General features: G+C 42.7%; 1 protein-coding gene across 3 annotated transcripts in view; it reads left to right on the top strand.

The window, feature by feature from the left end:
* LOC119970333 (spindlin-Z) overlaps positions 1 to 18,374 on the top strand; it is a 108,140-nt gene extending 89,766 nt beyond the window's left edge. For all 3 annotated transcript variants that reach the window (XM_038804775.1, XM_038804773.1, XM_038804774.1), the window contains one exon: positions 14,792 to 18,374. In XM_038804775.1, coding sequence (XP_038660703.1) covers positions 14,792 to 14,994 — 203 coding nt within the window. In that variant the 3' untranslated portion in view covers positions 14,995 to 18,374. The remainder of the gene's footprint in view (positions 1 to 14,791) is intronic.
* Positions 18,375 to 21,434: the final 3,060 nt, after the last annotated feature.

Here is a 21,434-nt window from a genome sequence, read left to right as displayed (position 1 = left end):
TACCTGGGAGGGCCAGACAGACGAGGCGATGTACCTGGGAGGGCAATGAGCTTCGGGTATACCAGGACCTGGGTGCGGAGCTGGCCAGGAAGAGAGCGGATCTTAATCGAGTGAAGGCTGCCCTCTTTAAAATGGGGTGAAGTTCTGGATGTTATACCCAGCCTGCTTCTGGGTGACCTACAATGGTCAGGAATATTATTTTGGGACACCGGAGGAAGCAATGGAATTTGCAAGAATCCGTGGACTGGCAGGTGGGAGAGGACATTGAACTTTGGAGGAAGTGTTTTGGGAATTTGGTACTTCCTATCCCCCTTACCTCTGGGGGGTTATTGTCCTTTTTTTTCTTTTTTCTGTCGTTTGTTGATATTGATGTTTGCACCAAGGGAGTATGTGAGTGGGGGAGGAGGAGAATCAGTGGGGGGTAGGATGCTAGGTGCCAGGGGGCTGTCAGGTTAGCTGGCTGGGATAATTCACGGGAGCGCAGTGGGGGGGTGAGCAGGTGGTTAGTGTCTTGTTGGGGGATGGGATTGTTGCTCTGTGTGGGGGAGGGACTACTGACCTGGGAGGGACTTTTGAAGTACGATAAGAGGGAGGTTGATGATGGTGGACATCTGAGGGAGGCGGGAAATAGGCCGGTTGATTGGGGGTTGGGGTGCCGACCAGGCTAATCACATGGAATGTGAGAGGGTTGAATGGGCCAGTCAAGAGGTATTTGAGGAGATTAAAGGTGGATGTGGCATTCTTGCAGGAAAAGGCACCTGAAGATTGGGGATCAGACCAGGCTAAGGAAAGGATGGGTAGGTCAGGTCTTTAATTCAGGATTAGATTTGAAGATGCGGGGGGTGGCGGTCCTGATAAATAAGTGGGTAGCGTTTGAGTTGGGAAACAGAGTGGCAGACTCCAGGGGAAGGTTTGTAATGGTCAGTGGGAAATTGTAGGGGATGTTGATGGTTTTGATTAATGTTTACACCACAAACTGGGACGATGTAGAATTTATGCGGCGGGTGCTGGGGAAGATCCTGGACCTGGACTCGCACCAGCTGATAATAGGAGGGGTTGAATTTTATCATGAAACTGGACCTGTTGAGCCAGAGGTCGAGGAGGGTGTCAGCGGTGGCAAGGGAATTGAAAGGGTATATGGAGCATACGGGAGGAGTGGACCCGTGGCGATTTGGGAGACCGAGGGCGAAGTAATTTTCGTTCTTCTCCCATGTATATAGAGTGTTCTCCTGGAACGACTATTTTGTGATGGATAGGACTTTGTTGGCGGGGGTGGTCGATTTGGAGTACTGGGCAATTGTGGTTTTAGACCACGCGCCACTTTGGGTGGACTTGCAGGTGGACCCGGGGTGGGGAGAACTATTAGCAGATGAGGTTTGTGAGTGGATGAGGGCTACTATTCGGGAGTATGTGGAGTTGAATGACAAGGCGTAGGTTTCGGCCGCCACGCTATGGGAGGCGTTGAAAGCAGTGGTAAGGGGGCAGCATATATCAATTCGGGCGCACCAGACGGAGCTGGCAGAGATGGCAAGATTGGTGGATGAGATCCACAAGTGGATAGGAGATATTCGGAGGCCCTGGAGGCAGGGTTGTTGAGAGAGCGGCTGAAACTCCAGATGGAGTTTGGACTGATATCCACAGGTAAGGTGGTTGGACAGTAGTTGAGGAATCCAGGGGGGCAGTCAATGAAAATGGGGAAAGGCGAGTAGGATGTTGGCACATCAATTGAGGAAGCAGGAGGCAGCGAGGGGGATTGGAAAGATGAAGTGGAACACGGACTTGGACTCGGTGGGGGCGAATGGGGGGGTTTGAAGACTTTTATAAGGGGCTATATGATTCGTATCCCCGGCCGAGGTGGAGGGAATGAGGCGTTTCTTAGACGGGTTGGAATTCCCTAAGGAGAGGGACCTGGTGGAGGGACTGGGAGCTCCCATTGGGCTGGTGGAAGTGTTAGGGTTGATGCAGGCGGGGAAGGGCCCGGGCCCAAATTAGTTCCCTGTGGAATTTTAAAAATGTTCTTGGGGGACCTGGGATTGAATGTGGTGAGGGCAAAGGGGTGCTACCGCCTATGTTATTGCAGGCCTCAATCTCCTTAATTTTAAAGAGGAATAAGGACCGGAGCAGTGTGGGTCTTCCTGGCCAATTTTGTTGCTAAATGTGGACGTAAAGGTGTTGGCCAAGATTTTGGCCTCACGGATTGAGGACTGTGTCTCGGGGTGATAGGGGAAGATCAGACGGGGTTTGAAAAGGGGAGGCATCTGTTGGCTGTTATTAGGCGTTTATTCAAAACATTATAATGATGCCCCCGGAGGGACAAAGCGTGAATGTGGCGGTTGCCATGGATGCAGAGAAGGCCTTTGACCGGGTGGAGTGGGACTATTTTTGGGAGGTGTTGGGATGGTGGTGGGTTTGGGCAGGGGTTTGTGGATTGGCTCTGGCTGTTGTATTGGGCACGGGCAACAAATGTGTGAGCGAACCGGGTGAGCTCCGAGTATTTTAGGTTGCACTGTGGGACAAGGCACAGATGCCCACTCTCCCCATTGCTCTTTGCCTTGGCGATAGAGCCACTGGCAATGGCGCTTAGAGAGTCAAGGGACTGGCAGGGGGATAATGCAGGCAAGGGGTGGAGCATAGGGTCTCACTGTATACAGACTATCTATTGATCTGTATATCAAACCCACTGGAAGGTATTGGGGGAAATTATGGGCATATTGGAGGAATTCGGCTGGTTCTCGGGACACAAATTGAATATGGGGAAGAGTAAGATTCTCCCGATCCAAGCGAGAGGACAGGAGAGGAGGTTGAGGGACTTGCCGTTGAAGAGAAGTGGGAACAAGCTTCAGGTATTTTGAAATTCGGATGGCGCTGAGGTGGGATGTGCTCCCGCTGTCGCTGGTGGGACTGGTGCAATCGGTGACGATGACAGTTCTCCCGAGGTTCTTATTTCTGTTCCAGAATCTCCTGAGCTTTATCCCAAAGGCTTTTTTTAGGAGGGTTCATGCACTGAGTTGGGGGTTTGTCTGGGCGGGTAAAGCCCCGCGGGTCAAGGAGGTGGGGGGGGGGGGGGTTGGGCTCTTTCAAATTTTATGAATTATTATTGGGTGCTGAATATAGCCATGGTTAAGAAGTGGGTAGTGGGGGAGGGGTCGATGGGAGCAGATGGAGTCAGCTTCCTGCAAGGACTCCAGCTTAGGTGCGCTGTTGATGGCGCCTCTGCCGTTCTCGCCGGCCAGGTACTCCACAAGCCCGGTAGTGGTGATGAGGGGGCCTCCGTTTGGGCACTGATCTGCTGTAATCATAGGTTAGTTTTGGGGGGTCTGGATGGGTGGTTCAGGGGGTTACAAAGGGTGGGTATTGAGCGGTTTGGGAGGTCTGTACTTCGTGGGAAGATTTTTGAGCTTGGAGGGCTTGGTGGAGGAATTTGAGGTGCGCAGCGCGAATGGGGTTCTGGTATTTGCAGGTGAGGGATTTTGTTTGGAAGCAGTGTTACCTGCTGCTTCTGACCCTCTGGCAACTTCATGAGTTTTCTGCTAGCTTTCTAAAAGAAATATGAACTAAACAGATCACTACCACAACTGAAGATTAACTGCAACATTGGGGTTTCGGAAATCCGCCAGTTGACTCTGCATTTCCGACCTGCAATCTGGCTTTTAAAACAAAATTGAACTGTCGGAAATTTCAGTTAATAGAGCATTCTGGTTAGTACAGTCACAGCATCGCAGAATAATAGTGCAGCGAGGCCCTTCGGCACAATGAGTCTGCACCGAGGTATGAAAGACATCTGACCTGCCTACCTAATCCCATTTGCCTGCACTTGACCCAATCTTGAATGTTATGATGGTACAAGTGCTCATCCAGATACTTGTTAGAGGATGTGGGGCAACCCGCCTCGACCACCCGATTCAGCGGTTTGGGGTCTGTTCGTCGGGGGCATCTTTTTGAGCTTGGTGGGGTTGGTGGAGGAATTTGACCTGCCTAGCGGGAATGGGTTCTGGTATTTACAGGTGAGGGGTTTTGTTAGGAAGCAGGTGCTGACCTTTACCCACCTGCCAGCCCTGGGGCTGCAGGATAAGGTAGTGTCAAAAATAGGGGGTGGGTGAGGGCAGAGTGTCAGGAATCTATAAGGAGCTAATGGATTGTGAGGGTGCCCCGATAGGGATAGTGACACATAAGTGGGAGGAAGAGCAGGTGAGGGAGTTGGAGGCTGGGATGTGGGAGGAGGCTCTGAGGAGGATGAACACATCCTCTTCATTGCAAGGTTTAGCCTTATTCAGTTCAACATGGTCCATTGGGCACATATGACGGTGGCCAAGATGAGTAGGTTTTTCAAAGGGGTGGAGGATAGCTGTGGCGGTACATGGGTGGGCCAGCAAATCATGTCCACCTGTTCGAAGCTGGAGGTATTCTGGCATGGTTTGCTGATGTTATGTCTGAGGTCTTGAGGTTGAAGGTCGTCCCGAGTCTAGAAGTGGCAATGCTTGAAGTGTCAGAAGATCCGGGAGTCTAGGAGGCAAGAGAGGTCGATGTCTTGGTCTTTGCATCTCTGATGGTCCGGAGACGGATCTTATTGGAATGGTGGAACTCGGGGCCGTCAAATCCGGGGGTTCGGGTGAGCAACCTAGCCGAGTTCCTCAGACTGGAGTAGATAAAGTTTGTCTTGAGGGGCTTAATCAACTACTTTGTGTGGTGTGGGGGGGGGGGGGGGGGGGGGGATATTTTTTTCTTTGGTTATGTGCATTCCTGTTTTTGTTTGCTTTTTTTCTTGTGGTTGTGTTTGGTGTGTGTGTATATATTTATATCTCAGTAAAAATATTTTTGTAAAAAAAAAAGCAATACAGTTACTGCACAGAATGAGAACTCGTGGTGTTAGAATTAATATATTAGCATGGATATAGGATTGGCTGGCTAACTAGCAGGATATGGAGAGTTGGGATAAATGGGTAATTTTCAGGTTGCCAAATTAGTGGAGTGCCACAACCTATCATTGGCTGTCCCTCGATTCAAGGATGACATCTACTCAAGGTTATGAGTTTCTGCCGTGGGTCTCCCTGTGACTGAACTGGGTGATTCTTGAACCACAGATCTTTGGACACATGGAGCAGGACGCTCCACATGGTGGTGGGATTTGGAGTATTGGATTTGTGTTCTTTGCTTCTCCATTGTGCCCTAGCTCATCATGAAGGCATTTAGACTCAAATGAAGCCGCTTAATGGACAAGTTGTCACCATTTTATTAATTGGTTGCAAGCTCCTCGCAGTCATTAATGTCAATGGTGTCCTTCTTCAAGGAGAACTTTTGTGCCTTTGAAGCCTTTTCTTTGTCCTCCCCAGAGCGCTGTCCATTTGAGAGTTATAGAAACAGGACCTAACAGGGAAGATGCTTTTCAGCCATCCGGACAGTGCCTTGTCCATCATTGTTGAATTTGCAGGAGTCTTGTCTGAATGTCTGTTGAGCTGTTTTCAAGAAGGGCACCAGCAACTGTTTGACAATCCGGCTAAATCTGGAGGATGAGTCAGTTGCGTTGCTAATGGAATTTTACTATTGCTCTTATGTGCCACTACACAGTCCAATCCAAGAAATGTATCGAGAACATGACCATTGCATTCATTGACAAAGTAAGAAGTCTTACAACACCAGGTTAAAGTCCAACAGGTTTGTTTCAAACACGAGCTTTCGGAGCACGGCTCCTTCTTCAGGTGAATGGAAAGGCTTGTTCCAGAAATGTTTATATAGACACAGTCAGAGATGCCCCGGAATGCGAGCACCTGCAGGCAATCAAATCATCAAAGATGCAGAGAGAGAGGTAACTCCAGGTTAAAGAGGTGTGAATTGTCCCAAGCCAGTTCAGTCGGTAGGCCTCTGCAAGTCCAGGCTTGTTGGTGGGGGCCGAATGTAATGCGACATGAATCCCAGATCCTGGTTGAGTCCGCATTCATGCGTGCGGAACTTAGCTATAAGTTTTTGCTCAGCAATTTTGCGTTGTCGCGTCTCCTGAAGGCCTCCTTGTAGAATGCTGACCCGGAGATCAGAGGCTGAATGTCCTTGACTGCTGAAGTGTTCCCCAACTGGAAGGGAACAGTCCTGCCTGTTGATAGTCGCACGAGAGGCCTTCAGGAGACGCGACAACGCAAAATTGCTGAGCAAAACCTTATAGCTAAGTTCCGCACGCATGAATGCGGACTCAACCGGGATCTGGGATTCATGTCGCATTACATTCGGCCCCCACCAACAAGCCTGGACTTGCAGAGGCCTACCGACTGAACTGGCTTGGGACAATTCACACCTCTTTAACCTGGAGTTACCTCTCTCTCTGCATCTTTGATGATTTGATTGCCTGCAGGTGCTCGCATTCCGGGGCATCTCTGACTGTCTATATAAACATTTCTGGAACAAGCCTTTCCATTCACCTGAAGAAGGAGCCGTGCTCCGAAAGCTCGTGTTTGAAACAAACCTGTTGGACTTTAACCTGGTGTTGTAAGACTTCTTACTGTGCTCACCCCAGTCCAACGCCGGCATCTCCACTTCATTGACAAAGCATTTGACTCAGTAAATTTGTAGATTTGTTGTCAAACACTTGCTACTGTAACTTGTAAAAGGCTGAGCTGGCGCAGCTGATCTGGTGTGGATCTCCTCGTCAATGGTGACCTTTTGAGAAAGAGATAGCTACTAATGTGTGGGAAGAACTCTGTCTATTCCAGAGTCGCTCCATCAATATACAGGGGATGTAGACTATTTGGCTCACCAGATATCAGTTGATGAATTAGCTTTGTTTTGGCAACATTTATGGACCAACTGATCTTGTGTACAGAATTTAATAGATTAAGATTGGCTTGCAGATCTGGTGAAGATTGAACAACGATGCTGTAGTCGTCCTCAAACTGTCTTACAAAACCAAGTTAAAGTCCAACAGGTTAGTTACGAATCACTAGCTTTCAGAGCACAGCTCCTTCCTCAGGTGAATGAAGAGGTGCATTCCAGAAACATACATATAGACAAAGTCAAAGATGCAACTTGCATCTTGATTTCGGAGCTGTGTTCTGAAAGTTAGTGATTCAAAACAAACCTGTTGGACTTTAATCTGGTGTTGTAAGACTTCTTACTGTGCTCACCCCAGTCCAACGTCGGCATCTCCACATCCTCAAACTGTACATGATCTGCGTCTATGCTGGTCGGTTTAGTTTCAGTACGGAGGAAACTGAGGTTAATGAATTGTCAGCCGAGTAGTATTTAATACAGGGACCAGTTGATCATTGAGGTGAATATCCACTGTTAGTAAATTGTAAACCGCATGTGGGCTATTACAGAGCCATGTCTGGATTTTGAAGGCTTCCCTTTCATATTCTTACTCAATACAGTTGCAGCTTTATCATGAGGTAATTGAAGGATAGTGAAGATGATTCTCGGCCACCCAAATCTTTGGAGCACAAGCCACAGAATATTGCAATTTGCTGTTTTTCATCCATTTGATTGCTTGTTGCAGCTGTCCCAATGATGGTGATTCACAGATGAATTCTACCCAAGGGTACTGTGGAATAGCCTGGAGAGTATCAGCTACCAATGTGATTCCTGGTAGAGGAGTTGTTGAAAATGTTCTTTCCAATGTTGACGGGTGACATTGTTATCCTTAAATAGAGTAACACCATCCTTTGAGCAAAGGGGATTTTGGTGAAATCACCAGGGCCATCTCTCGACTTAGGTCAAAAAATTAAAATCTCCTTATGGATATAAATTAATGACTTGGGTGAAGAGACCAACTGTTTATAGCCAGCTTTGCAGATGATACTAAGGGTAGGAAAGCAAGTTATGAAGATACAAGGATACAAAGAGTTTGCAAAGGGATATAGATAAAGGAGTGGGCAAAGAATTGGTGAAGAGTGGCACAATGTTGGGGAAATGTGAGGTTATTCACTTTGACAATCTTAATACAGTAAAATTGTATTACCTGCCATACTCTGGGAATAGATTGTGCCAATTAACAGGCAGTTTACATTAATTGAGACACAAAACTAAGTACGGTTCTACCCTTTGAGTAGATGAGCAGAAAAGCAAAGCAGCTGGGCAGTCGGGGGTCCCAGCACAGCAGGCATCAGAGTAAGACCATCATAACAGAAATCCAACACTACTAAAGATTAACCGCAACATTGGGGTTTTGGAAATCCGCCAGTTGACTCTGCATTTCCGACCTGCAATCTGGCTTTTAAAGCAAAAGCCTTTGGCTTTGATTGTTATGTCGTCATTGTCTACAGCAGGGGTGGGCAAACTTTTCCGTGCAAGGGCCACATTCAGAAAATCACAATTTTAAAGGGCCGCATAGTATATTAAGTAAAATAATTACTTCACCCGGTTATGATTCTGGGTGCCTCATATCGAACATAGAACAGTACAGCACAGAACAGGCCCTTCGGTCCTCGATGTTGTGCCGAGCAATGATCACCCTACTCAAGTCCACGTATCCACCCTATACCAGTAAGTAACCCAACAGCCCCCCCCCCCCCCCCCCCCATTAACCTTTTTAAAAAAAAAATTGCATAAATACCTTTGGCGGGCCGCATGCGGCCCGCGGGCCGTAGTTTGCCCACCCCTGGTCTACAGGAATAGTGTCAGAAGACTGGAAGATAGCAAATATTGTCCCCTTGTTCAAGAAGGGGAGTAGAGACAACCCCGGTAACAATAGACCAGTGAGCCTTACTTCTGTTGTGGGCAAAGTCTTGGAAAGGTTTATAAGAGATAGGATTTATAATCATTTAGAAAGGAATAATTTGATAATTTGATTAGGGATAGTCAACACGGTTTTGTGAAGGGTAGGTCGTGCCTCACAAACCTTATTGAATTCTTTGAGAAGGTGACCAAACAGGTGGACGAGGGTAAAGCAGTTGATGTGTATATGGGTTTCAGTAAAGTGTTTGCTAAGGTTCCCCACGGTAGGCTATTGCAGAAAATACGGAGGCATGGGATTCAGGGTGATTTAGCAGTTTGGATCAGAAATTGACTAGCTGTAAGAAGACAGAGGGTGGTGATTGATGGGAAATGTTCAACCTGGAGTTCAGTTACTAGTGGTGTGCCACAAGGATCTGTTTTGGGACCACTCCTGTTTGTCATTTTTATAAATGACCTGGAGGAGGGCGTAGAAGGATGGGTGAGTAAATTTGCAGATGACACTAAAGTCGGTGGAGTTGTGGACAGTGCGGAAGGATGTTGCAGGTTACAGAGGGACATAGATAAGCTGCAGAGCTGGGCTGAGAGGTGGCAAATGGAGTTTAATGCAGAAAAGTGTGAGGTGATTCATTTTGGAAGGAATAACAGTAAGATAGAGTACTGGGCTAACGGTAAGATTCTTGGTAGTGTGGATGAGCAGAGAGATCTCGGTGTCCATGTACATAGATCCCTGAAAGTTGCCACCCAGGTTGATAGGGTTGTTAAGAAGGCGTACGGTGTGTTAGTTTTTATTGGTAGAAGGATTGAGTTTTGGAGCCATGAGGTCATGTTGCAGCTGTACAAAACTGTGGTGCGGCCGCATTTGGAGTATTGTGTGCAGTTCTGGTCGCCGCATTATAGGAAGGATGTGGAAGCATTGGAAAGAGTGCAGAGGAGATTTACCAGGATGTTGCCTGGTATGGAGGGAAGATCTTGTGAGGAAAGGCTGAGGGACTTGAGGCTGTTTTCGTTAGAGAGAAGGTTAAGAGGTGACTTAATTGAGGCATACAAGGTGATCAGAGGATTAGATAGGGTGGACAGTGAGAGCCTTTTTCCTCGGATGGTGATGGCTAGCACGAGGGGTCATAGCTTTAAATTGAGGGGAGATAGATATAGGGCAGATGTCAGAGGTAGGTTCTTTACTCAGAAGTAGTAAGGGCGTGGAATGCCTTGCCTGCAACAGTAATGGACTCGCCAACATTAAGGGCATTTGAATGGTCATTGGATAAACATATGGATGATAAGGGAATAGTGTAGAAGGGCTTTAGAGTGGTTTCACAGGTCGGTGCAACATAGAGGGCTGAAGGGCCTGTACTGCGCTGTTATGTTCCATGTTCTATGTCAGACATTTCAGTTAATAGAGCACTCTGGTTAGTACAGTCACAGAATTACAGAATAATGCAATGCAGAGAGGCTCTTAGGCACGAGTCTGCACCGACGTATGAAAGACACTTGACCTGCCTACCTAATCCCATTTGCCAGTACTTTGCCCATAGTCTTGAATGTTACGACGGGCCAAGTGTTCATCCAGGTACTTTTTAAAGGATGTGAGGCAATCCGTCTCTGCCACCCTTTCAGGCAGTGCATTCCAGACCATCACCACCCTCTTGGTTTTTAAAAAAAAAGGTTTTCTCTCAAATTCCCCTTAAACATCCTGCCCCTCACCTTGAACTTATGTCCCCTCATAACTGACCGATCAACTAAAAGGAGCAGTTGCTCCCTATCCACCCTGTCCATGCCCCTCGTACAGTGCTGAATAGCACACCGTTTACTGCGTTGTTTAAATGGTGAGAGATTGCGATACCAAGAGATCTGGGTTTCATTTTACGTAAATTTGCAAAGGGTCTGGATGCAGGTAATGCAAGTAATTATGAATGCAAATGGAGTGTTGGCCTATATTGCAAGAGGGAATGGAATATTAAACTAGAGGGATGTCTTGCTACAACTGTTTAGGGCATTGGTGAGATCCCAGTTGGAGTACTGTGTATAGTTTTGATCTCCTCCAGGATGGATAAACTTGCATTGGAAGCATTTCAGATTAGTTCCCGCGCCAGATTCCTTGAATGATATGGTTGATTAATGAGGAAAGTTTGAGCAGGTGGAGATGGAAATGAGTATTCAAACAGTTAATTAGTCTGTGGGATTCTCTTCTCCAGAGAGCAGTAGAGGCAGGGTCATTGAATTTATTAATTAATAATAATCTTTATTGTCACAAGTAGGCTTACATTAACACTGCAATGAAGTTACTGTGAAAAGCCCCTAGTCGCCACACTCCGGCGCCTGTTCGGGTACACAGAGGGAGAATTCAGAATGTCCAAATGGCCTAACAGCACGTCTTTCTGGACTTGTGGAAGGAAACCGCAGCACCCCGAGACAACCCATTCAGACACTGGGAGAACATGCAAACTACAATTAATAAAGAATATTTATTAACTTAAAAGAAATTGACACAAAGGACTAGAATACACTACAACACAATTACACTGATGGCTATATACATAATATTGCATTAGGTTACCTCATTGTTCCCAACAACTTATGTTTCTGGAACTGAGATGCCCCTTTTGTCCCCAACCAACATCCAGTATTATGTAACTATGAGCTAAATCCAGCAGATAATTACCACGCACAAATTATTTGCCTGGTCTGGAAAAGCAGTCTCCAGTTTCAATGAAACGTGCTCCTTCTTTTCTGGAGAATGTTTCTGCAGCTGGGGTGGCTATGATGGTAGCTGTGTCTGTGTCCCGCTCCTCAGTCTCTGTGCTATGGATACATCATTCTTTTCCGTTGATGTTAGCCACCTGTGGACATGGCTTTTAGCATAAATATAAATTTCCTTATATTTCCCATTTGAAGTGACCTCTTCTATACCAAATTATTTTCCTCTAGTCATGGGGAGGCAGTGGCAGAGACCCAGGGTAATCCTCTTGTGACCTGGGTTCAAATCCCACCATGGAAATAATCTGGAATTAAAAGTCTAATAATGACCATAAAACCATAGTCAATTGTTGTAAAAAACCATCTGATTCACTAATGTCCTTTGTCACTAATCTGTCATCCACCACCTGGTCTGGCCTACATGTGGCTTCAGACCCAGCAATACAGTTGACTCTTAAATGCCCTTGGGGATCGGCAATAAATGCTGGTCCAACCAGCGATACCCACATCTCATAAAGTTAAACAAGATTTTGGGTTGACAAGGGAAGAGTTTTGGGATCAGACAAGAAAGTGGAGTGAAAGGCAGATAAGCTATGATCGTATTGAATGGCAGAGCAGAGTCAATGGACTGAATACCTATTCCTCCTATTTCTTATCCGAGTCAAACATTTAGTTCAAGTTTCATAATATGGTTTGTATCCACCTTTTGTCTGGACTTCTTTTTGAATTGAGACTTGAACCCAGTCCGGGCTCAGTTTTAAATGGATTTAACATTGATTTGGTATGCTTCGTGTTATAATGAACTATATATTAAGCTGTAGTTTAATCTCCATTTAACAATTGGACATTGCAAGTACATTTCCCTGCTAGCAAAGCACCTTTGATATCTGACCCTTTTGAAAACTTGGTTTGTATTGCTACATCTGATGTTTGATTGTTAAATTTAACTTGTTAGGAAAATAAAGATAGTTTTAGGGATTTATATTTTTATTGGTAAATATTAGAATTAAGGAATAGTTTTAAATAATTTACTGTGCCTGGAAGAGTGAATATTGGATTCATGCTGGACTAGTAGGTGTTGTGTGGGGATGAGTTTCAATTCTAACTATGATTCTATTCTGCTTAGTGAGGGTTACAGCATGAAGAGTAAATAAACCATGTGGGGTTGTTTGGTCAATTGAGGCCTTGTAAGGTAGAGAAGCTTTTAAATTTTAGTTTAGTTAATTTAATTAGTTTGAGATAGGTAGTGAGAGAGCAGGCAGCTCTCGGCTCTGCTAGAAGCAGTTGATTTTAGAAGTCTAAAGAGGGGACATCTGTCCAAGCCTTGCTAGAACAAAAGCCGTACTATAGACAGTGGTTAAGAAAAATGAAGAAATATTACTGTTCGGTGAAGGTTGAAAAGGCATTGGATCATGAGAGGCAAGAAAAATATCTCCATTAGTGCCAAGGTTTATGAGAAATTACTATAGTTTGGGTCGAAATAATTACTATAGTTGAAATAATTATGAGCAGCACGATAGCACAAGTGGATAGCACTGTGGCTTCACAGCGCCAGGATCCCAGGTTCGATTCCCCACAGGGTCACTGTCTGTGCGGAGTCTGCACGTTCTCCCCATGTCTGTGTGGGTTTCCTCTGGGTGCTTCGGTTTCCTCCCACAGTCCAAAGACGTGCAGGTTAGGTGGATTGGCCATGATAGCTTGCCTTAGTGATCAAAAAGGTTAGGAGGGGTTATTGGGTTACGGGGATAGGGTGGAAGTGAGGGCTTAAGTGGGTCGGTGCAGACTCGATGGGCCGAATGGCCTCCTTCTGCACTGTATGTTTGTCAATGTAATTGTGGAAATTGGTGGCTGGACCTCAAGAGTTTGTGTAAAAGCCTTTAGTTTAATCATTTTTTTTCTTGGTGTTAAAGCTAATTAGCGGTCCTGTGACCCTATTCCTCACATGTTATACAAAAAATGTAAAAGTTATGGTCTTTTGAGCCAGGGTTCCATTCTGGGATCTTTCCATCCAGTTAAAACATCAAGTAGGATCTTAACAGATTGTCAAATAAATATGAGGATGCAACTTGCAGAATGGTGATAAATGTAACTTGGATTTCAACCATAGCTTTAGAATAATGTTGGTACTAATGCTGACAACAATATAATCAAATGTTATAATGTATTGGATTGAGAAAGAGAAATCGGTTAAGGGTAGCTTAGCATGTATTGGTATTACTGGAAGATCTGACTTCTATTAATTGAAATAAAAACGGAAAGTGTTGGAAAAACTCAGCAGGTCTGGTAGCATCTGTGGAGAGGGCAATGTGTGTCCAATGTGACTCTTCTTTGGTTACACTTCATGGATTGGACTTGGACTCTAATTCACAAGGTGCTCAGATTATAAGAGTAATTCTTTAAAATTCATTCTCAGGCTATGGGTATCAAGAGCAAGGCTAGCATTTATTATCAATCTCTAATTGCCCTGAAGTGTATTGTCTTGAACTGCTGCCATGCTTGTGGTGAAGGTGAGCATACATAGAACATAGAACGATACAGCGCAGTACAGGCCCTTCGGCCCACGATGTTGCACCGACATGGGAAGTCAAAAACTAAAGGCCATCTAACCTACACTATGCCATTATCATCCATATGCTTATCCAATAAACTTTTAAATGCCCTCCATGTTGGCGAGTTCACTACTGTTGCAGGTAGGGCATTCCACGGCCTCACCACTCTTTGCGTAAAAAACCTACCTCTGACGTCTGTCCTATATCTATTACCCCTCAATTTAAGGCTATGTCCCCTCGTGCTAGCCACCTCCATCCGTGGGAGAAGGCTCTCACTGTCCACCCTATCTAACCCTCTGATCATTTTGTATGCCTCTATTAAGTCACCTCTTAACCTTCTTCTCTCTAACGAAAACTGAGCAGTTCAATACAAATGGCTGGCTTCCTAGGCCACTTCACAAGGCAGCTGAATTAACCACGTTGTTGAGACACACAAGATCAAATTGGATAAGGGTGGTAGATTTCCTTCCCAAAGTGAATTAGTGAAGCCAATGGGATTTTGCAATAATCCAACATTTTCAATTTCATTTTTACTAATACCAGCTTAAATTCTAATGTCATAAGAACTTGTATTAAATATTATGAAAATCTGTCCAAAATGACCTGGTTGCTGCTTCGTAAATCGTAACTGCCGTATTAGTCTTGTTCTACAATAACTTTGTTCATCCACTATGAAAAGATATTTTATAGTCTTTGAAATTCGTTACCTGCTAGGCTCTACTAGGTTGGTGAAGGATTTTAGACAGTCAAGCTATGTAATCGAATACTGATTTTCTAGAAACAGAAGTATTTTTCACAAAGTATATTTACATTGTACTCTTAAGGGTGGGACATATGGTTCTGTAGAGTCCTAGTTTTGCTGATGTTTTGTTAAACTTCTGATTCCACAGATAATGATTCTCCACCAGCTGAGAGAGAGCCAGGAGAAGTCGTAGACAGCTTGGTGGGTAAACAAGTGGAGTATGCTAAAGAAGATGGCTCAAAGAGGACTGGCATGGTCATCCACCAAGTAGAAGCAAAACCATCAGTGTATTTTATCAAATTTGATGACGATTTCCACATTTATGTCTATGATTTGGTAAAAACATCTTAGACACACTTCATAGTGCAATGGGAAGGCCATATTGGCCAACTCATGGACTTTTTCCATATGCGGACCTTGATATACTCGGCTACTAAAAGCCCAGTAAGCTATTGTGACCTCACAATCTCTGCCATTGACAACAAATACAATACAAGTTTGAATCAGCCAAATGGTTCTACTAATGTTACCATTTATGATGGTTTGAATGCAAGAGGGTTACTTGCAAAAGAAACAGTCTAAAACCAGTATTTTAGAATAAGGGAACTAGGTTTCCAGGGTACTTTGTCACTCATGGGAAACAATAAGGCTTCAACATAATAAACCTAAATTAGGGTCTGGAAATAAAGTGAGAAAGTGTATCAGCATAAAACAAATTACAATTGGACAAAAATAATTTTCTGAATTGAAAAATAAACAGAGAGGAAAAAGAAGAATGGATCTGACATTATTCAATCTTATATTTCTATGTTACATCTTTCTTTTGACAACTGTGTCCTTTTTTGAAATCAAGTACATCTTGTTTGACCTTGAAGAAAGCTGCAAATTTATTAAGATTTTTATAACATACCTTTTGATCTTAATAAAACTGCAATGAGCTGGACATATTACAGGAAATGCACCTGAAAAGTTTTTCTTAACCTTTCTTTTAAGGAACTTGGGTAAATTTAATTATTTTTATTATGTAGTGGAAGTACATATATGAAAGTTGAAATTTAAGATGTGAAGTCTGGCTATATGGAAGAGGAGTAAGGAAGAAGAATAAGTTGTTAAAGACTTTGGAAAACATAACCACTATACTATTGTAATAGTTATCACAGTGCTCAGAATACAAAAGTGATTATTTTCAATTTCTTTCTTGGGTACATGTGTCATTGGCAAGATCAGCATTTATTATCCATCCCTAGTTTCCCTGAGGTGGTGTATTGTCTTCTTGAAATGCTGCAGTGCATGTGAGCAAGTGAAAGTGAGTTGTTTGAAACAAATGAGTGACTTCCTAAGTCATTCCTAGGCAACTGAGTTAACCACGTGGTTGAGTCGCACATAGGCCTGACTGGACAAAGATGGCAGGTTTCCTTCCCTAAAGGACATTAGTGAACCAGTTGGGTTTTTCCAACAATCCAACAACATTGTTTTCACTTTTACTGATAGCGGCATAAATTCAAATATCATATTACCCTTTTCTGTGGAATATTATGCGAAGGTGTCTAAAACTAGCTTGTTGCTACTTTTAAACTTTGCCAAACTACCTTGGCTGGCTCTTTTTGTAGTGATACATTTCATCGACTATGAGAACAGTACTTCATTTGTCCAAAGAAGGTACACCCAGTTCATTGGCTATAATATATTTATATTTAAATGTTTCCTCAAAGTAAACCTAATAACTACAGCTGTACATTGTAGCTGAAGTAATTCCGAAGAAGTATCTGAAGCTGATTCAGCTTGGGCCTGCTGAATATTGATCAAACCAATTATAAGATGTGCTGTAAAATAATATATAAACTGGCAACAGTAAGACTCCCTTTTTAAAAGAAAAAAATCTTTTAATATCCCAAGGCTTATTGTCTAATAAATATTTAAAGTCACGGTCCAAATTGTCTATAACGCTCTTAGCCCAATTATTAAATGCCTTGAATTCTGTCATTGCTTGTACTTAAAAACATCAATAAAATTATTGTTCACGAAAAATTAAGTATTCTAGATATGATTGGGAGTGAGTGAGTAAAGGGTCAATTCAAATTAAGACACACTACTCTGTATTTCAAAATGCTGCTGCTAATATCGTTAGGTCAAGGATATTTTACAGCAAGCAAAAGAAACACACATTGCACCTCCTGAAGAATGTCACCTGCCTTGGAATTTGGAAGTGATTTAAATATAATTGCAGCATTTAACCTAAAATAAGTAAGCAATGCATCAGCTAATGCCAATGTTTTCCTTATTGGCTCTTTTGGAATTTAATGAGTGTCACATGGGCATTTCATTCCATTATAGATGGAATATCAAAATATCCCATAGCCTTAGGGATGTATCTCTGTTGTCATATAATAGCATTTCTGATTTCATGACATGAAGAAAGTGAGAACTTTAATTTACAGGATGTAATTTTATATGAACTACTTTCCTTAGAATTGTTAACGGACTATAACTTATTCCGTTCCTTTGTCACTCACCAATGCCTGATGTTTCTTCAACCTTGCCTGACAGCAGTAATTTACATAAATATATGATTCCACAGGTGCTGGTAGAAATCCAAAACCTTGCCTAAATGATATAGCATATGTGAATATAAATATTAGGGTACTAAACTGTGAAGAGGCACAATCAGATAGAAACATTGTGCAGTGGACGGAATTGGTACCTTACCTGGATTTTTATTTGATTCTCCTTAGTGATTGAAACCTTCCACCATCTGGTAGTGTTAACATTATAATTTGCCTTGGCTAACTGTGCACAGAACTGGGGCTTTCCTTGCCTGTATAAATCGAGACCACACCTAGTTCATAAATCCACCGAGCCATTGGAAATTTTATAATTAAACCTTGCAAATAAAGTTTGATACCATTTTGTGCGTAAAATAGTTAATGTGTCTTGAAAACACAGTACATTGTGGTGGACTAATTATGATGCAATTTTGAATCTGTTTTGAGAGACCTTCACTTGGGGATTCCATCTTTGTTGCTCCTCCTGAGACATGGAACTAGATATAATCTACAGTGTTAAACTTTTGTGCATCCTGTATTAATCTAAATCATTGAACTTAATTGACTGCACATAGTCCTGCAGGCACAATACCGTTTTGATTAATTCTTTTGAGTACAGAGTATTTCTGAGGATTCTAATGTAAATGCTACTGTTCTAAATATTTATTTTCAAAAGTCCTTTAATGCACTGGCCCAGCAGTTGTAATTCAAAAATGATTTACTTGTGCTCCTATTCTTAGTTATAAAACTGTATTCTGGAACGCTAGTCCAATATTAGAAACTTTGAAAAACCATTTCACCAGGTTTTAAACATCAACGGTTATTTTTCTTAGACTATGGTACGTTTCCAGGGCCCTCTGACAAATAGTATGTTTATTCCCCAAAACAGGCACGCTTAGTTACAAGTTACCTTAATCTTTACTAGCGACTGAGCCAACCATTTTTATGGTAGAGTATTGACTGCTTGTAAAAACCCTACTTTCAAATGAGGTAATTTTTGGCAAGGAATTCTGAACCTGGATGACAATTGTTTCAAAAATTAAGACACTAAGGATTCTTTAACAGAAGAAGTTATCAACCACCTATTCATCTTTATGCTTTATTTATTTAAGTTGCAATTCTTATCCTTATGGCTTGTACCTAAATGCAATGTGCTGGACAATAATATGAATACACTGATGTTTAATCTGAAAATGACTACATGCAGAAACTGTCATTCCTCCAGTATTCCAAAGTGGGCAACCAAAGCCAGGTTACTGTGTTCTTTTTAAATTATTTCCGCTCACAAATAGCCCCTCGATACTGTATTATGAAGCTCTTCTAGCCCGGCTCTACATCTGTGTTGTTAATAGTGTATTTAAATAGATCAGACCTGCAAACTCAGTATTGGCAGAATTTCTGCGTGATTTATCAACTTGTACATGTTTCTCTAGAGTAGGTTTGTAAGAAGATTTTAAATCTAATCCTTATTAATAATTGAGCCAAATGTGACTTTATATTTGAGGTCTTTCCACAGAAACATAAATTGGGCAGGGAACACCAAAACAAATGCCTGATGGATTGAACTACCAATTGGATTTGTTACAGATATGACTGCAGTGTTCTCATGACCTGTGAACAGTAGAATAAAATATTTTTTTCCCTGGGAGCCAATGTTGCTTTATAAAATTATCTTGGGGCTGGTGGTTGTAAATGACACAATCTTAGATACATACTAAAAATAGTTGATCATTTAACTTGGGTTGTATAACTACTGTATGTGAAATATGGCTTCTATAGTGTGATCTTTTAAATGCGAACATTGTGTTTTTCTGCATGTTCTAATGTTAGACCCATTCCACATAATCAGCTTTGCATGTAACACCTTATTTTAGGTTGCCTGTTTGCTTATTGTGTTGTCTGATTGTTAGCTAGGATGAAATGCACTGGTTTTAGAACAGTGCCAATTGTGGTGGCTTATGTCTTAAAAGGGACCATACTTTTTCCTTTTTTGAGTGGGGCGGATAGAAAATCTGGCAAGGGTTCTTAATCAATTAACAAATGTGAAAAAGCTAGGTTTACCTTTTTAAACATGTAACCCCTCTCTTGGAATCTGTATCCTGAGCATTTTAAAATGTCTGCCAAGTTTGGTAACGGTACAGGTTTGAAATCTTATTGGAGCTTATAAGCAGAAAGGGGCCTTTTGTTACTAAAATTAAACGCACAAAATGAGCATTTATTGACACTTGTGCCTTGAGCCATTGCTTTATCTCTTGTAGATCTGGCAAATTGATACAATGCAGTTAATTTAGTTCAGATGGTGGCATAATAGAAGTATGTGTAGCGGGGAGCTTGATAATGGACCTCATGATTTGACTTGCTTTTGGAAAACAAAGCCCACTATTTCCATGCTACACAGTTTTTGAAATATTCTTAAATAAGGGGGGAAAATACCACCATTAGAATACAGTTACAAAATGTATGGTCCTTCATTAGTTACTATGCTTTTTGAAGAAAACTCAGCTTAACAGTTAATGGTATATGTATAGTTAAAATGCAATGTTGATGTTTGCTTCTGGAGTTAGGCAAATTTTCAAATGTATAGACATTGTAGATCATGTTGCTGTATGCCGTTAGATCTATAAACATTTCACATCTTAAATAATCTGTTTACTTCTGTAAGGTTTTTTATAATTATGTTGTATAACTATAAAAAATAAAATAAGTTTCCGTGTAATTTATGTGTATGAAACAACTTTTAACCATTCTTCTTTCAAATTCTTATTTAACTAGAAGACAATTGACATAGAACAAGGACTGTTCAAACTTCTGTGATTAATAATAAGTACAAGAGTGACATATCCAGTTCTGCTACAGTTACAAGTCCAATACTTTGCTGGGAATTTTTCTAATTTTGACATACTAGATAGTGCATTACTATTTTGTGTAAATGAACCATGCTTATTTGTGTGGACTTTGGTTAATCCTGTGAGCAATCAACATTTACTTGACTTTTTATTCCTTGATGGGTTATGAGACCACTGGTATGACCAGATTTATGGCTCATCCCTAATTACCTTTGAGTGGGGGAGGTGGAGAGCCACCTCCTTGAACCGCTGTAATCCATGTGGTGTAGGTACAGCCGCAGTGCTGTTAGGAAGGGAGTTCCTGGACTTCAGCCGAGCAACAGTGAAGGAAGATGACATGGATCCAAGTAAGGATGATGTGTGAGTTGGAGGTGGTAGTGCTCTCATGCCTTTCTCTTACATTGTAACAGTCATGGGTTTCGAAGGTGTTGCCAAAGGAGCCTTGCAAGTTGCTGCAGTGCATCTTGTAGATGGAACACATTGTTGCCACTGTGTGTTAGAGAGAGTGAATGTTTATGTTGGTGGATGAGTTGCTGATCAAGTGGGTTACTTTGGTCACTATGTTGGGCTTCTTGAGTGTTGTTGGAGCTGCACTCACCCAGGCAAGTGGGGACTGCCCCATCACAATCCTGACTTGGGTCTTGTAGATGGTGGACTGGTTTTGGAGAGTTGGGAGGTTTGTTACTCAACACAGAATTCCCAGTCTCTGACCTACTCTTGAAGCTAGTTAAGTTTCTAGTCAATAGTAAACCCCAATACAGAAGACTTCTGGTACAGTGAGGAGTGTCCTCACCTGAGCTGGAAGCTTTGGGGTCAAGTCTGACCCCAAGGCTCAATAGCCTCAAAGGTGAGTTCATCACCTGGCCAAACTCCTATCTGCATCAATAGTGCCGAGGCTGAGATGGTTGACAGCTTCAAATTCCTAGGTGCGCACATCACCACCAATCTGTCCTGGTCCACCCACGTCGACACTGCGATCAAGAAAACATTACAGTGCCTATACTTCCCCAGGAAACTGAGGAAATTTGGCATGTCCAATTTTTACAGATGCACCTTAAAAGGCATCCTATCTGGCTGCATCACAGTCTAGTATGACATCTGCTCAGCCCAAGACGGTAAGAAACTACAGAAATTTGTGAACACAGACCAGTTCATCACGCAACACTGCCTCCCATCCATTGACTCTGTCAACACCTCCCACTGCCTTGGGAAAGTGGGCAGCATAATCAAAGACCCCTCCCTTCAACCTCTTCCATTGGCAGGAGATACAAAAGTCTGAGGTTCAAAAATAGCTTATTTCCCTGCTGTTACCAGACTCCTGAATGACCCTCTTGTGGACTGAACTGATCTCTTCACAAATCTTCTCTGAGTAGTGTCATGTGAGTGTCCCTTTAAGAAAAGT

This window comes from Scyliorhinus canicula, chromosome 8 (genome assembly GCF_902713615.1).
Source record: "Scyliorhinus canicula chromosome 8, sScyCan1.1, whole genome shotgun sequence".
NCBI classification, from domain to species: Eukaryota; Metazoa; Chordata; class Chondrichthyes; order Carcharhiniformes; family Scyliorhinidae; genus Scyliorhinus; species Scyliorhinus canicula.
The sequence above is the reverse complement of the archived record's forward strand: the minus strand, read 5'-3'. Positions and strand labels throughout refer to the sequence as shown.